General features: G+C 41.0%; 1 protein-coding gene across 2 annotated transcripts in view; it reads right to left on the reverse strand.

Moving 5' to 3' along the window:
* mgat4b (alpha-1,3-mannosyl-glycoprotein 4-beta-N-acetylglucosaminyltransferase B) overlaps positions 1 to 19,259 on the reverse strand; it is a 245,870-nt gene that overhangs the window by 41,435 nt on the left and 185,176 nt on the right. For both annotated transcript variants that reach the window (XM_043703124.2, XM_043703125.2), the window contains 3 exons: positions 19,099 to 19,174; positions 16,439 to 16,553; positions 346 to 476 (listed from right to left, as the gene is read on the reverse strand). In XM_043703124.2, coding sequence (XP_043559059.2) covers positions 346 to 476; positions 16,439 to 16,553; positions 19,099 to 19,174 — 322 coding nt within the window. The remainder of the gene's footprint in view (positions 1 to 345; positions 477 to 16,438; positions 16,554 to 19,098; positions 19,175 to 19,259) is intronic.

Raw genomic sequence — 19,259 nt, forward strand, 5'->3', positions numbered from 1 at the left:
GTGAGAATCAAAGGACACAATTTTAAGTTATATAAGGTTGGATCCAGGTTTGAATTTAGGCGTAAATTGTCCCCCAAGAGAATTGAGCCTTTTGGAACAGGTTGCCAGCTTATGCAGTGGACTCCAAATTGAACTGAATTGAATTCCAGTTGATATCAGCATCTTCTGTTGCAAAAGAGCAGGTACTTCAGAGAATTCAGGTTTTCGAAACTTGAAGTTTCACCCCTCCCAAGAGGCCACAAGAAGCCACCAACCTTACACATGGTGGCTAACAAATGGGGAGGAAGGGGTTGAGGGGAGAAGGGAGAAAAATCCGGCTCTGTAAACACTGAATGTTCTACTTACTGCGTCCTTTTCTGGGTTACAGACTTTAACCCATAGAACATGGTCTAGCAGCCAATCAATGGGCTTATCCTTGTAGAACATCAAAATAAACTCCACAATCAGACTTAGATCCAGTGATTTGAACATTTTTCCTAGACAAAATGAAACAAAGTATGGTGAATATCTACTATTCTTATTGAACAAAGATTAGTTATATGACTAAAAGAGAACTGTATTATGATCTGAAAGAACAGTGGGGGCATGGTGCAGTGTGGTATTAAATGAATTGCTTCTTCAGAGAGCCAGGACAGACATAGTAGGCCAAATAGCCTCCATCTCCATTGCTACCGTTCTATGAATCTGTAATAATACTGTACTAATGTTTGGTATAGTGGAGCTGATACATGTGCCATCTGAAATTTAGATAATACATGGTTGGAGAAATAATAGTATCCTGAACATTAGGGATAAATTCATTTTCTGAATGTGTTTGACAAATTCAAACTCAACACAACATCCTGGAGCTGTATCGCAATACTGTACTACAGTTTCAGCCTTTATTTTGTCAAGCCCAAGGTGTTAGAAAAATGTACTAAATTTCTGTACTGGAGTGTGATCAGCAAACAATGATGTGGATATATTAGATTTGGTCAAAACAGCTGGAATTTTAGAAACTTAGAGGAGGAGTGGGGGCAGAAAAACAGAGGTTCAGCAAGTGGAGTCCAGAGGTTACACTCTAAAATACAAAAGCCTAATGTGAGAAAAATAGTTCACACTCAAAACAACAAGGTTGCTATCAGACCTCATTCTGAAACTTGAGTTCACACCAGAAATGACAGTCATTCTCTTTATGTAACATCCTTGCCAGCTCTAACCCAAATTTAAGAAAGTAAGCAAGGACACAAGGAATATTGCAGTTTATAAATGAGGAATAATATTGAGCTTGTTTCAATTTGCATGTGTCTCAGCCTGAGTTGGAGGCGTTCAATAAAAAACTGCCGTGGCAAACGCAGGAGAAACAAATTTGCTAACCTCATCAATAGACTGTGCTGAAGCTGCCAAGACAATTACAAAGGGGGATCGGTGTTGAGGAAATGCACCAGTTTGAATAATTCTTCAACACAATACATATTTGCATTAATCCTTTGTTTTCCAGTGAATTATTACTAATGATTTATTTTCTGCATGTTTGTGATGGGGAAAAGTAAAAATCAGACTTTCAAATCCCTGCTACCTGCTCATTATGCTAAAAATTAGATACAAAACAAAGCAATTATACTCCAGCTAAATACTGTTCACAGCATTAATAACAGCCTTTTTAATACCAATCCAACCCTTGACTAGTCTAAGCCGCTAGTTTCCTTTGTTTACATTCAATTTAGCTGGTTTCACAGAACACTCCCCAGTGGGATGAATGAATGAACAAGTCGCACACACTTCCTGTGGCTTTTGGTCCTGACTGTCCTGTCCCCCAGAGAGTAACTCTCCATTACATAGACTGCAAGACTTCCTTTACTTATCCCATTGAAACAGCTGGCTGGAAACAGTAACTGATGATAAACTCATGGAGTAGGCTGTCTGGCAAACTGTCAACATTAACACCATGGCCGTGCAGGGAAACAGTGCAAAAAACAATCCAATATAATTAGCAGTGAATATTCCAAACTGAACACAATTTTACAGAATTTGTAGTGTAGGAAAAGGCTATTCAGCCCAACTGATTCATTCAGACCTCATGAATTTATATGCAACTTACATATTTGTGGCCCTAAGTTCTGACCCCACCCAAAAGTGGAAACATCTTCCCTGTGTTTACTATAATCCAAGACTACAATCAAGCCATCCTTAGCTTTCTCTTTCCTGGAGAATACAGCCTGTTATTTCCTGATAAAACCTCTCAGTTCATCCTCATGCATTTTCTTTTGTACTTTCAAGTACCTCTGTATAATTTTCAAAATTATTCACAGGGTAGGAGCACTGCTGGTTAGGCCAGCTTTACTGCTCATTACTAATTGACCTTGAGAAGGTGGTGGTGAGCTGCCTTCTTATCCCACTGCAGTCCATTTGGTGCAAGTAGGCAGAATGCTATTCGGAACTGATTTCTAGTTAAATTTTTGGAAAACAAATACCACAGAACTACATTTATACCCTGCATGCAGTCTAATCATGGTCCTATGCAAATTTAGCATCCCTGCATCTCTATTCTATTCCACTAGAAATTAACCCCAAAGTTTAGTTTGCTTTTTTATAGTCTTATTAACAGAGATGTTAATGGTTCACTTGAGCAATGTTATGAGAGAAATATTACCAATAAAAGTTACGTGGCATATCAGTCACTTGTAGATTTATACACTTTTCTGGCTTTGTTAATCTGAATAACAATAAAAATTCAGTCATGCATTCTCAACGGAACAGCTGGGCAAGTCCACAAAAAACTCAAAACTGCCTGTTTAAACAGTCCCTGCTTTTCAATTCCATTAACTGGCAGTCATGAGGAAGTACCCTCTAGTTTCTTCAGCTTTGAGCGCTAATTGGGTTGAGAGAACAGCATTCTTGCTTTGATCCAATGGTGGGTTTCACAGCTTCTCAGAAGTCAAGGGCATTTGCTAGTCCTATGCTGCTGTTAAACCAAAAGTTACTGCTTGAAGAATATAATCACTGAACTCCTCAATCTAATTAACAAGCCGTTAATTTGTTTTTGTTTCTGCCATCTCCAACTTAAAACCATCTTCCCAGTGTTTAAATGCCTTTCATACCCTCATTCCCTCTCTGAATCTTTAACATCCTCAGTCACCCTCTTCACTAATTTGATGGCTTCTCTCAGGTGATTTGCCATTTCCTTAGGCCCCAATCCTTCATTCAATAGTGGCTGTGCCTTCATCCATTTAGGTTCCAACTTGTGGAATTCTTTCCTTGAACGCCTCTGTTTTGCTACCTGCTTCTCCTTCAATAAGACCCTCTTCATCACAAGCACCATTGGAACATAAGAAATAGGAGTAAAGTAAGTAAATCATTGATCTACTTGAGAATTTGCACTATTCAATATGATCAGAGCTGATATTCTGCTCGAACTCCACTTTCCCACTGGTTCCCTGCCAGCTGTGGCACAGTGGGTAGTTCTCTTGGTTCAAAGAATCATGGGCTCAAGTTGAACTACAGAGACATAAGCATGCAACCACTACCAGAGCAGCATGGAGGCAGTGAAAGTAGTGAAAGCTGCCATTGTCCAAGAGGACATCAGTTGCTCTCGGGATGACAGGTGGTGAGTGTAACCTGAGGGTAACCACTCTCCAGGCAAGGGTTGAGGTTGAGAAGAAAGTGAGGTCTGCAGATGCTGGAGATCAAAGTTGAAACTTTATTGCTGGAACAGCACAGCAGGTCAGGCAGCATCCAGGGAACAGGAGATTCGACGTTTCGGGCACAGGCCCTTCTTGAGGTTGAGAAGGCAGGGATTCGTGGTGATCTCAGCCGGTACAGGAATTAAATCTATTCAGTTGACATTGCTCTAAGAAATTGATGGAACATTCCATAAGTCAATAATGGGAGTAGGATTTAAACCCACACAGGCAGAACAACCTCCTGATTCTTAATTAATTGCATGTGGAGTTACCATGATGAATAGTTATGTAGATAACATTAGTCTTGCAATGAAACTCAACTGCATTCTTATACAGTACTGCACCTTCACAAACAGTTTATGGTATTATGTTAGGGCTTTTGTGACACAGTAGTAGTGTCCTTGTACCTGGGTCAGAAGGCCACCTGTTCCAGAGGCATGTTGTAACCTGTCTGAACAGGTTGATTAAAAATAACTAAGAATTCTTCCCCAGTGGGAATGGGCTTCTGGGCAAGTGATATTTGTACTACACTAAAACATTAGCTTAAATAGCTCAGATTGGAGTTTGTTAGACTGAAGACCTTAAGGTCATTGGTTCAATCCTGATTTGAGATCTTGTGGCAGAATGGTAGTGTCCCTACCTCAGGGCCAGAAGATCTGGGTTCAAATCCCACCTTTCCTGGAGGTAGGTCACAATATAACTGAACAGGTTAAAATAACTACAGTATTGAATTTGAACTTTTCAATTTTCAAAAAATTGTTTCAGTTTCATGGTAATTGTTACTGTCAGATTGCAGTAAAAGAATCCAAATGAGGGGTGAAAATCTGTCAACCTTAGCCAAACTAAGTCGAAGTGTATCTCCAGTCCTATATCAACACTTAAGGACCTTCTGAAGTGGCCTAATAAGCAGATCTGTCACATCAAAGTACATTTGTGGTAACTTGGAATAAGCAACATACTGGCAACTGAATGAATAAAAGTTTAATTTAGGCTTTGCAGACATAAAGTGTTATTTCTGATCTTTCCCAGAACACTAATGTACTCTCATTTTAAATATGCATATTGTTTATGGTGTTTTCACTTTCAAGAGCCATTCTTCATAATACTGTGTCCAGTCCAGGTCGCTCTGTTACATGAAGGATATTAAGTTAGAGAGGGTTCAGAATAGATTTACCAGGATTTTGCCGGATATGAAAGATTTGAATTACAAAGAAAGGTTGGACAGGTTGTGATTTTTTTCACTGGAGCATAGGAAGTTGACAGGCAACCGAACAGAAGTTTATAAAATAATGAGAGGTATAGATAGAGTTAATGGTAGTTGCCTTTTCCCTAGGTTGGGGGATTTCAAAACTAAGAGGCACATTTTTAAGGTGAGAGGACAGAGATTTAAAAAAATACATGCGAGGCAAATGTTTTACAGAGGATGGTTCGTGTGTGGAATGAACTTCCCGAGGAAGTGGTGGATGCATGTACAATTACAACATTTAAAAGACATTTGGATAGGTACCTTAACAGGAAAGATTGAGGGATATGGGCCAGGAGCAGGCAGGTGGAAATTATGTTCGGTATGAACTGGTTAGACCAAAAGGGTCTGTTTCCATGCTGTAGGACTCTATACTTTGAGTAGTGAGTGATGCAGCAATCACTATTGCGTAGTGGAAGGATGAACCTGCTTTCAAATTGCTACGTTTAGTGCGAGACCAACACTTTTGTTCATCCAGATTTGTATAAGAGTAAAACAGTGCACCCACAATAGGTCAAAGAGGCCCAGAACGTTTCTACATCACTTGTAATTTAATATTCTATTAAAATCTCAGAAATCAACTGATTAAGTAGAAAGTAGAAAGGGCTATTGCTTCCTTCCCTGTTAACACAGGAATAGCATGCCACTTCATAACAATAAAATTCAAAGCCACTTCATGGGAGCATAACCGGATAAAATTGATGCCAAATCAAATAAAGAAAAGTGAAATTGGAGATAGGGATGTTTGGTTTGTAGGATGGTTATCAATGAATTTATTTAGATTGTTCTAAAACTAATTGCTTAATTGATGCTGGCTAAGGGATAAATATTGGCCAGGATGCTGGAGAAAACTCCCCTATTCTTTTTTTAAAACAAGTTGATTCATGGTGTGTGAGCAGCATTTTATTTCTGAGAGTGCAGCTGAGAGATAACCACATTGTTGTGGGCTTGGAGTCACATGTAGACCAGTTCAGGTAAGGATGATAGTTTCCTTCCCCAAAAGGTCAGTAAACCAGATGGGAGTTTCCTGACAATCAGCAATGAATTCACGGTCATCATTAGACACCAAAAATAAAACAGCTAAAAGATTAGAGGTTAAATATACTTCATATCTGATCGTTGTTGCTGTACTTGGACATATCAGTGTCAAATACATTATACTTGTTCATTATTTTAAAACAAAGAAACAGCTGCTCTGAATTCCTAAGACATACCTCCAGCTGTTCTCCAATGTAATAATTTTTTTAATTTCACAATGAAGAACATTTTACATCACTAAGAGTCATAAAGACTACGTAGCGCTGACTTGATCAACATAATACTTGTAAAGTTGCTAGCTTTACGTTTAATTAGAGATTCAATTGAACCTAAACTGAATATAGCTCAGCAGTGCAAAATAACAAACCAAATCCAACACAAATTAGCATCACAGGCAGTGAAGCAATTCTTTATTCATTGCAAGGAAAATTGAAGTTACTATGATGCTGGACCATATTGCCCCAATGATTTAATTTCATCCCATAAAGACACACTCAAGATGAATAGTGGCCTGGTCAGGCTGCAGGTAGAGATTTTTTTTCCATTCTCAATATAATGTAAATGTTAAGGCTCTCATTCTTTGCACATTCCCTCTTTAACCAAGTGACTGGCTCACTGGACCGCTTCTGCGTCATGCATGCTGGTAGTGGGACTGAATCACATCAAGGCCCAGTCTGAGTAAGGACTGTAGGCTTCCTTCCCTCATGGACATTAATATTTTTATGATGATCCAAACAGTTTCATGGTTATTTTTCATAAAATCACAACCAACCTTTTATTTCCTGATTTGTGAAATCTTAAGTCAAATTTTCAAAACATTTACAAGGGATGGAATATAAAAGACCACCTAGATTTTTTATGACAGATAGTGGCAAACAAAATTTCCTCTTAATTACTCCTACCTGTGCAATCTAGCAAAAAAGTTAGAATCCTGAAAAAATACATTTTTTAAAAATTTGAAAGTGACAAGAAAAAGGGAAGTTTTGCTAAAACCAAATTAGGTATTAGTCAGCTGACAACTGGAATACTGCAAATAGTTTGGGATCTACACTGGAGATAATGTATCAGAGATAGAGAAGGTTCACTAAGCTGATCATGGGTATGGAGGGGCTGTTTTAGGAGGGAAGGTTGAGTAGATTGCGCTGGTACTCTTTGGAGTTTAGAAGAATGAGAAGTGACCTGTTTCAAACATGCAAGATTCTTAAGGGTCTTGCTCGGGTAGATGTGAAAAAGTCGTTTCGCCTTGTGGGAAACTAACACCATGGGGCATAATCTTAGGGTAAGCGACCACCCACTTAAAACAGAAACAAGACGGAATTTATTCTGAGGGTAGTGTAGAATTCTTCACTTCACAGGGCTGTGGAGGCTGAGTTGTTAATTTGAAGGCTGAGTAGAACAGATTTTTAATCAGTAAAGGACATAGGGTTATGGAGAAAAGGCAGGAAAGTTGAGGAGTATCAGATCAGCTATGAGCTTAATGAATGGTGGAACAGACTTAATGGGCTGAAGGGGTGATTTCTGCTCCTATATGTTATGGCCTTATGGTGTGCAGTTTTGCTCTCCATATTTAAAGGAAGTAAATGCATTGGAGGCAGTTCAGAGGAGATTTACTCAACTGATATCTGGAATGGGTTGTCTTCTGAATACAAGTTGGATAGACTGGGCTAATTTTCCCTTAAGTTTAGAAGTGAGGCTTGGCTGGATAAGATACATGAGAAAATGATATTTCCTCTGGCAGGTGAGTGTAGAACTCAAGGGGTACGGTTTTAAAATTAGGAGTTGCTCTTTGAGGACTGCTATGAGGAGAATATTTTTCTCTGAGAGCTTTGTGTGACTTTGGACTCCTCTGCCTCAGAAGGTTGCGATGCAGGGTTAAAGATTTTTTTTGTTTTAAGATGGAAGTATTCAGATTATTTCAGGCAGAGAAATCAAATGGGATTGGATATGTGGAATTCAAAACACAAATAGATCAGTCATGATCTTAGTGAATGGCCTATTTCTGCTCTGGGTTGTATAATTGTGCAGTTGGGTTTTTTAGAAATTAGATCAAGATCTTCTTTCTTGTACACAGTACTAAAAGCTTGAAACCAACTCAACGAAAAGGCTGTGGATGCTACAATCAACAGTAATTTATGAGAAGAGATGTTTGGGATAGGAGTATCAAGGGATATGGAGCCATGACAGGCAAATGAAGTTGCAATTAGCCATGATCTAACTGAATGATAGTATAAGTTTGAGGGGATGAATGGCCCATTTCTGTTTCTATATTCCTAATATAAATTCATTAGACAACTTAGGCAGTACACTTACAGTGAATGGAACAATTTCACACTCAATACACTGAACACCTGAGTTCATAAATCTTTCTGAATATGTAACAGGCTGAGGCAAAGAACTCTCTTCAACTGAATGAATACACAAGATCAAATTAACAGAGAAAAAAACATAAATCACAAAAACGAGGAGTGGGAGGCACTGAAAGGAAATCCTTCATCAGGAACAAAGATATTCACTGCTGATAGCTTGCTAACAATGCAAATCCTATAAACTGTTGGCGTATATGGTACAAATATCTCAAGCAGCTAAACCAAACAGGATGCACAGTATAGAAACACTTATACCTTAAATGAGTTTCTTGCTGTCTTATTGTATCTCACCCTATCTGCAAAACACTCTACTTCTTCCTTTAGCTTCTATAGTCGCTGGATTCTTCTTTGTCTAGGTCATTTGAATTTTTGGTCCTGCAACCCAGCCACTACATGACTGTAGGCAATTCAATTTAGCATTGATAACAGTGGGCAGAACGGATTTGGACCCCGAGGACAGAGTCTTCTACTAGTGGCCGTAAAACCAGCAGACTTGTGCTGGTAGGTCTGACCTTCTGACAGTCAATCGGGTGGTTCTCCTGGGATGAGGTTCCTCCTACCTTGACAGTGCTGGATAGAAGGCTGTGGCTGCAGCCAGGAACGTAATACTAGAGTCCCAGAATTCGGAGGAACGATCGGGGGTAGGTGTGGTTATTGGCAAGTAGGTGCCGGTGCTTGTGCACATGTAGGCGCTGGTTCATGTAGGTATTCATGCATGCATGTAGGTGTGTGCATGTTATGTACATGTGTACACGTTATATACGTGTGCATGTCTGCATGCGTCAATTTGTAAGTGTGGATGTAGATGTGCATATGTCAGATGTTCATGCGTGTGTCTGTGTGTGTATTCAGGTGTTATGCATGCCTGGAGGTGTTTCCAGGGTTGGTGGTTGCAGTGAAACAGGGAAAAGAGGTGATGAAAGCAAGGATCAGGGCAGGCTGTCAATGGCCTGCCTAATATCCACACCCTCAATTAGACAGTGACTGTCTTTAATATGGAGCTCTTCCTTCTTTTACCTCCTGCCTGTCAGCTGCTGAGTTAATCCCAGTTGTGGCAGGCCAAGGCCCTTCAGAAGTCTTTAACTGGACACTTAAGAGTCTCAATTAGCAATGCAATGACAATGAAAGTGGTAGCGATTGTTATGCCACCATCCAGCCTCATTCTTCCCATCTCCTATTTTACCTCTTGATGGTCCAGAAGATTCTGTTCTTCATCACTGCCGAGCTAACTGATAAGAATTTAGTAGTAACATTAATGGAGTTCTATTTATCTCAATGCCACCATCTTGCCATTAGTTATCAAGTATTTCAATGCATTTTCATAAATGCCAAACTCGGACTCAGGAGCTCTCTGGACTGTTTTAACCTCATTCCCAAATTGAACATTGTGGATTCAATTAGAAGAATGTTTAAAGAACACGGAGGTAAGTATATGAATAGAAAAGATTTGGAGGGATATGGACCAAGAGCAGACTGGTGGGATAGTTTAGTTTGGGACTTATGTTCAGCATTGGTTGTACTGAAGAGTTTGTTCTCTATGACTCTATGCCAAAATCCTGAGAAGAGAACAGCACTTGAGGAGTCTCACTTTTAGAAATACCTTGAGAAATGTAGTCCCTGTTGTAACATAAAAAAGGCAATAGCAAATTTGTACCCAGCAATTTACCACAAACAATAAAATAACCACTGGTTAACTACAACTAGTTATCATGGTTCAGTGATGATCATTTTGGAATAAATATCGGCCAGGACATGGGGGATAATTCCCTGCTCTTCCTCAAAACTGTGCAACAGGAATCACTGCAATCTGAATGGGGATGTTTAGGATCTCATCTGTAAGGAACCACCTCAACATTTGAGCTCAAGTCTTTGAGCACAAAGCTTTCTGATTCAGAGACCAATATGCTACCAACCAGTTCACATTTGACATCTTGACAGAATAGATAGGGAGAAATCGTGTGTAATTGATCCACCTGCCAATAGAAAATGACTCCGATTTAAGGTATTTGGTAAAAGAAATAGATGGAGGTGGAAAGTAGTTTATTAACAGCAAATTGTTATGCCCTGGAAGGCACTGCCTGAATTGGCAGTGGATGCAGATTTAATAAAAACGTACAAAAAATAATTGGATATATATTTTTTAAAAAGGAAAGAGTGGAAAGTGCAGGGAATAGGACTAATTGGATAGCTCTTTCAAAGAGATGGAAATGTGTTGCTGGAAAAGCGCAGGAGGTCAGGCAGCATCTAGGGAACAGGAGAATCGACGTTTCGGGCATTAGCCCTTCTCCTGAAGAAGGGCTAATGCCCGAAACGTCGATTCTCCTGTTCCCTAGATGCTGCCTGACCTGCTGCGCTTTTCCAGCAACACATTTCCATCTCTGATCTCCAGCATCTGCAGACCTCACTTTCTAGCTCTTTCAAAGAGCTATGTATTCATCATAATGGACCAGATGGTCCCCTCCTGTACAATTACATAAATTATAGGGCCCAGAAGTGGGCCAATTAGTCCATTCCAGTGTTAATGCTCCATTTGAGAATTCTACCATTTAATCTATTATTGTAGTCATTCCTTCCCCAAACTTCCCCCCTCTCCCCTGGCTAAAATTGCACTAAATTATTCGAAACCTCCCTGCCTCATTTATTTTTCCAGGATATTTCTCAAAACCTGCCTCTTCAACCAAGGTTTTAGCCACCAGTCTTAAAAGACTATATTCATTGGTAGCAATTTCCATTCGATGACACTTCTGTGAACCAAAATGGGATGCATTTCTATGTTATAAAGATGCAGTTTTTACCACTTTGGTCTTGCAACAGGTCATTAACAGGCTAGATTCCCAATACAGACAGTGATGCCAATTTGGACACAGTGCACGCACATTGTATTTAATTTAGATCCCTTACACTAGAAAACCAGTGGCATTATTGAATTATCTCTTAATAAAGGTTCACTTGTTGGGCAAATAGCAGATATAGGAATGGAAAATACAATCAAAAGAAACTCGGATTTGAGCACATCAGCCTATAAAGCAGTAACTACACAACAAACAAGATCAATCCATCATAGCTATCATGAGCCTGGACATTTTATTATTCAGTTATATAATCAATAGACTTTTCAAGTACCCAAATATTTTGTACCTCTTTTGTACCTTTTTAAAATCAGGGTAGAACCATTTAGAAAACATTTGACTGCTTAGCAAACATGAACATTACAGCATCTACAAAATCTCATTCAGATATTAAAGACTTTCCAAAATCACCTCTAGTTAATTATCTCATTAACGTAATAGTTTACCAGATACAAGGATATTTAGAATAGTTCAGCCAATTCAAGTAATACTATTAGGGCATCAGTGTGGTTCATTTCGCAGGAACACAGCTTATTAGATTCTCTCCTTAATTCTTCAGGGACTGAGGCAGGAAATATCCCCAAATGTAGGATCAGAATTAAGTTTAGGAAATTCAACAGCTCCCTTATTTTCAAAGATGTTTTCATGAGTTTGAAAAACAAATAGGTCTATACAAAAACATAACAGAATTGAATGTTGTTGCTCAAATATCCCAATTAAATGCTTCCATCCAAACTAAACAGCAAACCCACCCTTTAAAAACAAATAAAACCTTCAGAGTTTAGGGACAGGAAGAGGAATTTGTCCTATAACCTTTTTTTACTATTCAACAGGATCATATCTGATTGCTTTGTAGGATAAACAGTTGCCAATGAGAATGTCTACAAAGACATCTCAGAGCACTTCCTTCTCTTATTTTGTCAGTTGTAGCTACATGACATGCTGGAGGCATCCCCCCCCCCCCCCACAGTACAGACAGGAAGATCTACTGATAATCACTTGGGACTTCAAGAGCTCATGGACAAGAAGCAAACCTCACTGCATCTTCCTAACAGATTTTGTTTACAGTTTCCTAGAACAGCATCAAGGCTGTCCAAGTTTTAGTGCTCTGCTTCATGTCAGGAAGGAAGGAAGCTAGCTGTGGTTGGTGACGAATGTGTTAGAAGGGCTGTCCTGATTTTTTTTTTTAAAAATCATTCATGGGAGTGGGAGTCACTGGCAAGGCCAGCATTTATTACCCATCCCTAATTGCCCAGATGGCAGTTAAGAGCCAACCACATTGTTGTGGGTCTGGAATCACATGGAGGCCAGATCACAGCAGTTCAGGCAGCATCTAAGGAGCAGCGAAATCAACGTTTTGGGCAAAAGCCCTTCATCAAGAATAAAGGCAGAGAGCCTGAAGCGTGGAGAGATAAGCTAGAGGAGGGTGGGGGTGGGGAGAAAGTAGCATAGAGTACAATAGGTGATTGGGGGAGGGGATGAAGGTGATAGGTCAGGGAGGAGAGGGTGGAGTGGATAGGCGGAAAAGGAGATAGGCGGAAAAGGAGATAGGCGGAAAAGGAGATAGGCGGAAAAGGAGATAGGCGGAAAAGGAGATAGGCGGAAAAGGAGATAGGCGGAAAAGGAGATAGGCGGAAAAGGAGATAGGCGGAAAAGGAGATAGGCGGAAAAGGAGATAGGCAGGTACGACAAGTCATGGGGACAGTGCTGAGCTGGAAGTTTGGAACGAGGATGAGGTGGGGGAAGGGGAAATGAGGAAACTGTTGAAGTCCACATTGATGCCCTGGGGTTGGTTGAAGTCTTCCGAGGCGGAAGATGAGGCGTTCTTCCTCCAGGCGTCTGGTGGTGAGGGAGCGGCGGTGGAGGCGGCCCAGGACCTCCATGTCCTCGGCAGAGTGGGAGGGGGAGTTAAAATGTTGGGCCACAGGGCAGTGTGGTTGATTGGTGTGGGTGTCCCGGAGATGTTCCCTAAAGCGCTCTGCTAGGAGGCGCCCCGTCTCCCCAATGTCGAGACGACCGCATCGGGAGCAACCGATACAATAAATGATATTAGTGGATGTGCAGGTAAAGCTTTGATGGATGTGGAAGGCTCCTTTAGGGCCTTGCATAGAGGTGAGGGAGGTGGTGTGGGCGCAGGTTTTACAGTTCCTGTGGTGGCAGGGGAAGGTGCCAGGATGGGAGGTTGGGTTGTAGGGGGGCATGGATCTGACCAGGTAGTCACGGAGGGAACGGTCTTTGCGCAAAGTGGAAAGGGGTGGGGAGGGAAATATATCCCTGGTGGTGGGGTCTTTTTGGAGGTGGCGGAAATGTCAGTGGATGATTTGGTGTATGCGAAGGTTGGTAGGGTGGAAGGTGAGTACCGGGGCGTTCTGTCCTTGTTACGGTTGGAGGGGTGGGGTCTGAGGGCGGAGGTGCGGGATGTGGACGAAATGCGTTGGAGGGCATCTTTAACCATGTGGGAAGGGAAATTGCGGTCTCTAAAGAAGGAGGCCATCTGGTGTGTTCTGTGGTGGAACTGGTCCTCCTGGGAGCAGATACAGCGGAGGCGAAAGAATTGGGAATATGGGATGGCATTTCTGCAAGAGGTAGGGTGGGAAGAGATGTAATCCAGGTAGTTGTGGGAGTCGGTGGGTTTGTAAAAAATGTCAGTGTCAAGTCGGTCGTCATTAATGAAGATGGAGAGGTCCAGGAAGGGGAGGGAGGTGTCAGAGATGGTCCAGGTAAATTTAAGGTCAGGGTGGAATGTGTTGGTGAAGTTGATGAATTGCTCAACCTCCTCGCGGGAGCACGAGGTTTTTTTTTCGAGGGGATGAAGGTGAGAGGTCAGGGAGGAGAGGGTGGAGTGTTTTTTTTCCCTCGGGGATGAACCTATTGTACTCTATGCTACTTTCTCCCCACCCCCACCCTCCTCTAGCTTATCTCTCCACGCTTCAGGCTCTCTGCCTTTATTCCTGATGAAGGGCTTTTGCCCGAAACGTCGATTTCGCTGCTCCTTGGATGCTGCCTGAACTGCTGTGCTCTTCCAGCACCACTAATCCAGAATCTGGTTTCCAGCATCTGCAGTCATTGTTTTTACCTGGAGGCCAGACCAGGTAAGGATGGAATTTTCCTTCCCTAAAAAGGACACTAGTGAACCAGTTGGGTTTTTCTGACAATCAGCAGTGGATTCATGGTGGTCATCATACTCTTAATTCCAGATTTTTATTGAATTCAAATTGCACCATCTGCCATGGTGGGATTTAAAGCCAGGTCCCCAGAACATTACCTGGGTCTCTGGATGAACAGTCCAATCATAATACCACCAGGCCATTACCTCCAATTACTTTGAACAAAAATGTTTACCAGACACTTCCTCATTGTGATCTGTGCCAAAAATTACATTGATTTTTAGAAGATAGAACTAGTGCCATACTATTTTCCACACGTGGCTTGGAGGGGAATGTTACCAAGTCAAAACAAATTTATTAATGTTATATTTCAGCAATACATAAAAAAGCAACATAAAATCACTTTGCTTGTGCTGATGAAAACAAGGCAACATTCAAGATTGTAAAGAACATAACCCAGAAGGAAATTAACTCCAAAAGGATGAAGAAATAGGAATGCTATAGAAATGATGTTGTGAGACTTTAAAGAGTAGAGAAAAGATTTACAAGGACGTTGCCAGGTTTGGAGGATTTGAGCTATAGGAAAAGGCTGAGGCTATTTTCTCTGGACCGCCAGAGGCAGAGGGGTGACCTTTTGGAGGTTCATAAGATCACAAGGAGCATGGATAGGGTGAATAATCAAGGTCTTCTTCCCCCAGAATAGGGGAATCGAAAATTAGAGGGCATAAGGCGAGAGGGGAAAGGTTTAAAAAGGACCCATGGGGCAACTTTTTCACGGAGAGCATGTATGGAATGAGCTGTCGGAGGTGGTGGTGGTGGTGGTGGTGGTGGGAGGAGGCGGCTGGTACAATTCCAACATTTAAAGGTATCTGGATGGGTATATGAATAGCAAGGTTGACAGGAATATGGGCCAAATACTGGTAAATGGGATTGGACATGGCATGGACGAGTTGAACTGAAGAGTCTGTTTCCATGCTGTACATCTCTATGACTGAATAAGAAATGTCAGCAACTCTCCATTTCTGCTCTCAGATGGGGTCCACTGGGTATCACTCTCACCTCATAGTTAGAAGGTGCAAGATTAAGTCCCATTTCAAGAGTTTGAGTGCAGAATTGAGGCCAATGGTCCCAGTAAAGTACTGAGCGAGTGTCACACAGAGGGCGGTGTCACCAATCAGGTGAGATGTTACAATTAAGTTCCCATCCACTTTCAGGCAAATGCATAAGTTCTCACTGCACTATTCAAAGAAAAGCAGTGGCTTTTTCCTGGTTTTATGGCCAATACTCGTCCTGATCTAACAGAATCATAGAACAATGTGATATCTCAAACTCATTGTCAAGTCATTACCTCATTGTGGTGTTTGGGAGCTTACTGTTCACAAAATGGCTGCCACCATTACACCATTGCTACACTTTAAAGTGTGTAAAGCACTTTGGGACATCCAGAGTCCATGAAAGGAGTTACAGATAAGGGTTATTTCATTACATTTTGGACAGAACTATGTAAAAGCATTCTCTTGCGTTTCTGTTTCAATGTTGTGTGTTAATTCCTTTGGCTGGAGAGTTTAGAATCATCCAATCCCTAGAGTATGGAAATAGGCCATTTGGCCCCCACTGACCCTCTGAAGAGCATCTCACCCAGACCCACTCCCCCCATCCTATCCCTGTAAACCTGGATTTCTCATGGCTAATCCATCTAACCTGCACATCCCTGGACACTATGGGCCAATCCACTGAACTACACATTCTTGGACTTTAGATCAAGAGATAATAGTTCCAAAATAAGAAAGGTGGCCATTTAGGGCGGAGGAAACTGTATTAACTCAGAGGGTTGTGGATCTTTAGATTTCTCTACCTCAGAAGGGCTGAATGCTCTGCTGTCAACTATATTTAATACAGAGACTGAAAGGATGGGAGACAGTATAAGTTCAGCCATGATGCGATTGAATAGGAGATCATGTTTGAAGGACTCAATGGTCTACTTCTGCTCCTACTTCTTATGCCCTTATGGAAGATTTTACTTTTAATGCCTGGCGCTAAAAGTGTATTTGAAGTAGTAGATCAGGCATTGCAAGAAAGCTATTCTAAGCTTGGGTTTGTAAGTGAAATGGAAAATTCAGATGAGGCAATTCACTAATTAATTAATTTTGATAATATTCATCTGAATGTTTACCAATAAATCCCAGCTGGGAAAATTCCAGGATCATCCACTCTTCAGATGGTTGCTGCAGTGCAAAATTCTTCATTGTGCTTAAATAATTGGGTCTCACCACAATATCATCTTCCAACTAAAGGAAAGGAAGAAGAAGTTCACACTTCAGTCAATAAACTTGGATAGGTGTGATGATCAACAGCTTTTACCTGCAGGTTTAAACAGAAACTTTAGTTGCAAACGCGATTCTAACAAATTTTAAAAATCTGTTGGCCTGGATCTGTTGCAGCAACTATAAAATTCGATGTACTTCATTACACATAGATTAGATTAGATTAGATTCCCTACAGCATGGAAACAGGCCCTTTGGCCCAACAAGTCCACACTGACCCTTCAAAGAGCAACCCAGCCAGACCCATTCCCCTACCTTTACCCCTGACTAATCCACCTAACACTACGGACAATTTAGCATGGCCAATTCACCTAACCTGCACATCTTTGGACTATGGGAGGAAACTGGAGCACCTGGAGGAAACCGACAGACACGGTGAGAATGTGCAAACTCCACACAGACTGTTGCCCGAGGTGGGAATTAAAGCCAGGTCCCTGGTGCTGTGAGGCAACAGTGCTAACCACTGAGCCACCATGCCACCCACAAATGTACATATCTATTTCTGTGCAGCTTTGTGCACACAGATATCAGCCGGAAATACTTCTTCACTGCCCACTACACAACCTATTCGGGTATCACCTACAAACTTACTAACCATACCTCCCATATTTACATTCCAAATAATTTCTATAAAATGATGAAAAGCAGTGGACCCAGCACCAATCCTTCTGGTACACCGCTGGCCACAGACCTCCAGTCTGAAAAACAACCCTCCACCAGAACCCTGTTTCATACCTTCAAGCCAATTTTGTATCTAATTTGGTGGATCTCCCTGTATTCCATGTAACCTAACCTTGTTAACCAGTCTACCGTGCTGAACATTGTTGAACATCTTGCTGAAGTCCATTTCGACAAGGTCTACCACTCTGCCCTCAACAACCTTCCTTGTCATTTTCTCAAAAAATCTCACATCAAGTTAGTGACACAATTTCCCATGCACAAAGCCAAGTTGACTATCCCTAATCAGTCCTTGCTTTTCTAAATGGATGCAAATCCTATCCCTCAGAATCCCCTCGAACAACTTACCCTCCACTGATATCAGGGTCACCGGTCTATAGCTCCGTGTCTTTTTCTCACCACCATTCTCAAATAATTGCACATTAGCCAACCTCCAGTTTTTCGGCACCTCATCGTGGGTATCAATGATACAAACGTCTCAGCAAGAGGCCCAGCAATCTCTTCCCTAGCTTCCCACAAAGTTGTCACAAAATGGTTTGTCTACTGAATAATTCAAAATGCAATTCACTGGCCCACATTTGCCCAGTGACCTCATGCTGTATTCTTTTCTGCATATTTATCAAATTTTCTCATTGAAAAGAAAGCAGAACAGTCAGATGACCGTCAGAAGGTGCAAGACCGTCCTTTTTTTTTAAAAAGAGGAAAGATGGACAAGGTAAGAACAGTCTTTATAAAAAGAAATGAAATTACAGTGGAGAAAGTTTTGTATTTGAAGAAAAGCTGCATTTATTCAAGTTGAGTTCTATTGTATTATAGTAGTATGAATCAAGTAAAATATCAATACGTAACTCAGATATCCAGCTTAAAGCTTCTGGTGAAACAACATTGATATTTTATAGGGTGTCTATGAATTTCTTCTGAAGTTTCAAGTGCTTCATTACCATGAGACTAGAAGATTATGCAGGGGGTGCATAAAATGGGCACATGTGAGACTAGCAGCAGAATTAAGCCATTCACCCCATCAAGTCTGCTCTGCCATTCAATTCTGGCTGATATGTTTATCAACCCCATTCTCCTGCCTTCTCCCTGAAACCTTTGATCCCCTTACTAAACAAGAGCTTACCAGTCCTTTTTCGCCCAGGGACCACTATCTAGAAAACATAGGCAATGACATTTCTCAGGACTTTATTGAATGTTGACAAGAGAGGAAAGGTCCAGGTAAAAATTAGGATTTTTTTTTTCTTCCATGTCTTATGATGACCTGGAATGTACTGCTGAAAAAGCAGGTAGTGAGAGAGGAAAAAAAGCACTACGACTTATATTTGAAAAATCTGCAGGGCTATGGAGTAAAAGGCAGGGGGTAGTGGGACTAAATTCTCTTTCACAGAGCTAGCACAGACACAATGGATCAGTGGTCTTCTGCTGTGTTGTTTCATTCTGATTGCTATCATCTTATTATGTACAAAAAAACGAAGTGAATTTTATAAAGGCACATAGTGAATCACATCACCGAAATACTTACAAACAGGCTCACTGGCACTTGAAGATAGTTTTCTTTGTATATGATACTGCATTAGGGTCTTGCAAAGCATTTGTCAAAAACAATGTTAATTATTAACAGTTTGATGACAACCTAATTGCTTTCTGAAACTTTTCAATGGGTAAATCAATACAGAATTGACCAAATGGTTCCTGAGAACTGTAAGCCAGCTGCTACTTGGGGCTGTGCCTGTTTCCTGCTTTGCTGTGATCAATAAACATTTTCATCCAACTAAGACAGCTTTCTCTAAAGCAGGGGTTACATAAAAAGAGCGTGTGTGAGCTATCTTACCTGTACATAATAGGTACCCTTCAATTGAGCATACATCATTAAAAAGCAATAATCCAGGTTCTGCTTTGTTCTCCATCTGAAACGAGAAGAAAATATTCCAGTCTTTCTCTTGATATTGAGATCTGCATTCTGTCTTGATGCACTGCATGAACTCCTTCCCA

The sequence above is a fragment of the Chiloscyllium plagiosum genome, unplaced genomic scaffold (genome assembly GCF_037043375.1).
Source record: "Chiloscyllium plagiosum isolate Xiang-an unplaced genomic scaffold, Cpla_swu_hap1 HiC_scaffold_16, whole genome shotgun sequence".
NCBI lineage: Eukaryota > Metazoa > Chordata > Chondrichthyes > Orectolobiformes > Hemiscylliidae > Chiloscyllium > Chiloscyllium plagiosum.